Raw genomic sequence first — 3,268 nt, 5'->3', positions numbered from 1 at the left:
AACAAGATAGCTTCAAATATCGCAACATATATATATATATTACATTCTACCACAACTCACTTAACTCTATTTTATTTTATATAAATCTGATGTGCTCTATACCGTCTTTCATGCTCTGTATCATCTTAAAAAAACTCACTCGCTTTATTCGTCTGGTAATATATAAATTACAACAAGCATTAAAAATTAACTTAAAAACAATATTGCATACTAGTCTATCTATATACGCTATCTGTTGGAGATGAGCTAAGAAGTGCTAACCTTCAGAATTCAGATACAAGAGATTCTCTATACAGCCCGGCGCCCAGGCAAAATTGGCTATCAGGCTGACAAGTTTGTATTCGTCCCAGCCCGGCCCATCCATCCAGCCACCATCCGCTGCTGCCTGCTACTACTTATCACACAAACCCTAATGAACCTAGCGCCGCTTCCTCCCTCCCAAACCCATGGCTTCCCACCTTGACTTCCGCTGCCTGGATGAGGGCCTCGGCGGCGAACGCGGCAAGCGCAAGCGCCGCGAGGATGCCTCGGCGGCGGCCGCGGACTCCATGGACCTCGATGCTGACGCCCCCCGGCCGTCTAAGCTCCGCGCCATGCCTTCCCTCTCCGACCCCTCGAAGCCGGCCTCCTTCGGCCAGCCCACCTACGACGGCGTCATCGCAGGGCGGTTGTCGGGGCGCCGGTGGAAGGAGCCCCGCACCCGGCGGTCGTCGGCCGTGGCGGTGTCGCGGAAGCCGATCCCGCTGGAACAGCGCGTCCGGGAGAAGTCTCTGAAGCGCGCGTACCAGGCCCGCAAGGCGGAGCTCAAGGAGGAGATCCGGCAGAACAAGGTTGCGAAGCGGAAGGCCCGCGAGGAGCGGGAGAAGCGGAAGCAGGAGAACGTGCTCCGCACGGGCACCAAGCTGCAGCGGGTCACCAACCCGAAGACGATCCAGAAGATCGCCAAGTCCAAGAAGCGCAAGCAGCTCAAGGTCGTCCCCGACGAGTTCTTCGGCGGCAAGAAGTCGGAGGCCAGCCGGCGCATGCAGGTGCCTGGACTTGAGAATTGAATCTCAATTCTCAATCTCTGTTTCTGGGGTCGCGTTGAGTTCATAGTGGTTAATTCGACGACGATTTTCTACTTGCTTATGGTAGTTTGAAGTATGATCAGATTAAGTGATTACAATGGTACGCAAGTTATCAAGTTCTGATATGAGATTTTTACTGCCGTGTACCCAATTTTGCTTGTATTCCGGGCTCTCCATATAAAGTTTTCTATGCATCTATTATTCAGTTGCCATCAGTGACTGTTAGCACACACACCTCTCTCTTGTACACGGAATTACTAGATTCACTGGTAACCTCAAGAGAAGGAAGGTTTGCAGCAAGCAAGACAATCTGGATAGAGGAGAGGAGCACTAGAACACAGAGGGAGACGAGCTAGAGCCTGCAGCTGGAAGCGCGGGGAGAAAGATGTGCAGTCCTGGAAATGGAGAACGAGATGGGTTCTCAATAATTCTTGGATGCCCTTTCCGGTAACCTCTACTGGGCCTTTGTAGTTTGAGCTATCTGGGCCGTTTGGGCAGGCAGTCCCTGACATTCTCCCTTCTTAAAATTGGGCTTGCTTCTTAAAATTCGGCTTGTCTTTAAGCCGATATTTCTATATTATTAAAGCTGCTCCAAAACTCGCCTCATTAGCCATCCACGTCGTCATTTCTTACTCAAGCCGATCGATGGCCGCCATCCCTCGCTGACTCCATCACGTACTCAGTATAGAGCGCGTTGCTCCCTACGCCTCTGGAAATTTCTATTTCTCAGCAGATAGACATAGACTACGCCGGTTCTTTCTAGAAGGTGCAGCCAGCAGCGAAAAGAAATTAATTTTACCAACCAAACGCATTGAACAGAGATATGTCGAGCGGCGGCACGACGAAGGTTTCCATCCCCGAAATTCTCCCGCCTTTCGGTCACGCATCACAGACATTGCCGCCGTCGCCGCATTGCCGCCGTCGCCGCACACATGTTTCCTGTAGCACGTGACGAATATGCGAGAAATAGTATCTGCTTTGCCTTGGATTCCTTCAACGTTCTTTGCTTCTTCACCTTCTTGGGCGCCGCCGCGTGCTAGTCTGTTAATTAGTTTTCGTTGGTACTCTCTGTTGTTCATCCCGGACCGGGCTTTCATGGGGTCACGCAGTACGGAGTAGGACGACGACATCAGCGTGGGCGAAGCATTCAGTCCATCTCCACCCGTCGACCGTCGAAACACTGGTAAGCTTTTTGTTCATGCCGATTTCGTTTTTTCCTCTCCAGTAGTTGTAGACAAGCCTCCTGCTTAAACGGCCGCCGCTGCCTTCCTACTTATCGAGCCGAGGACGTTTGTGTTAGACTGACATGGATTCTAGCAGATACAGTACGATTTGCATATACATTTTTTTAAAGAGTTCAGAACCCAGTCTCCTGCTAGCTTCTCTCTCTCTTTTTGCGATGCAACCATGGGTCGGCAGTGGGTAACGGTTAATGTAACCTTCTTCTTGATGTCGTTAGCATTCCATTTAATGGCTACTATGTTGTCGTTTTTCTTCTTATCTTTACTCCATAAAAAATTTACTGCATCAACGATACAATGCCTAAATAGAAATACACCTACCTAACCATCTCTGCTTGATTACTTGAGACTTGAGAAGTAACATAGGATTGTTCATATCAAATTGCTTCGCACAACAAACCCAGCAACAATATTTTCAGATAACATATTCCAGAAATATTTGTACCTAATACAATAATACTTTCCCCAAAACATAGATTTTGACAGTCACATACGCACGTCTATCACTAAAAGAAAAGCGACATTTAAAGAACATTTTAAGTTTCAATTTCCCAGTCGGGATGAAAGTGGCCATGGTTCCTTTCATGCCCTTTTATTGCATGTTTCTTCTACAACTATTAAGTTTGCGGACTTTCTGAAAGGGAAATAGGCTCAAACCTTTTCCTAAATGATTTTGGTGGTTGAATTACCCAACACAAATAATTGGACTAACTAGTTTGCTCTAGATTATATGCTCTACAGGTGCCAAAGGTTCATCTACAACTATACTAAATCGACTGTCCGGAATACCGTAGATTATTCCGGACAGGAGAAGCTTTTTGGAAAATCAGGCCAAGCGCGGACCGTCCGGGTCTTTGCGGCAGACCGTCCGCGACACCTAAATAAACCTCGGACAGAACCAATGCAAAAACATGTGTCTCTACTGCGGACCGTCCGATGGAAGAGCAAGCACCGTCCGAG

General features: G+C 48.2%; 1 protein-coding gene across 1 annotated transcript; it reads left to right on the top strand.

Moving 5' to 3' along the window:
- The first annotated feature begins 404 nt into the window (after positions 1 to 404).
- Positions 405 to 1,190, top strand: LOC100277796 (uncharacterized). Its single transcript, NM_001151275.2, has one exon. It carries the CDS (start codon positions 447 to 449, stop codon positions 1,047 to 1,049), a length of 603 nt encoding a protein of 200 aa, NP_001144747.2. The 5' UTR covers positions 405 to 446; the 3' UTR covers positions 1,050 to 1,190.
- Positions 1,191 to 3,268: the final 2,078 nt, after the last annotated feature.

Source organism: Zea mays, chromosome 5, assembly GCF_902167145.1.
Source record: "Zea mays cultivar B73 chromosome 5, Zm-B73-REFERENCE-NAM-5.0, whole genome shotgun sequence".
Lineage (NCBI taxonomy): Eukaryota > Viridiplantae > Streptophyta > Magnoliopsida > Poales > Poaceae > Zea > Zea mays.
The sequence above is the reverse complement of the archived record's forward strand: the minus strand, read 5'-3'. Positions and strand labels throughout refer to the sequence as shown.

Bases quoted from the DNA above. Each gene is read 5' to 3' on its own strand.
- LOC100277796 (NM_001151275.2), top strand. From the start codon at position 447: ATGGCTTCCCACCTTGACTTCCGCTGCCTGGATGAGGGCCTCGGCGGC.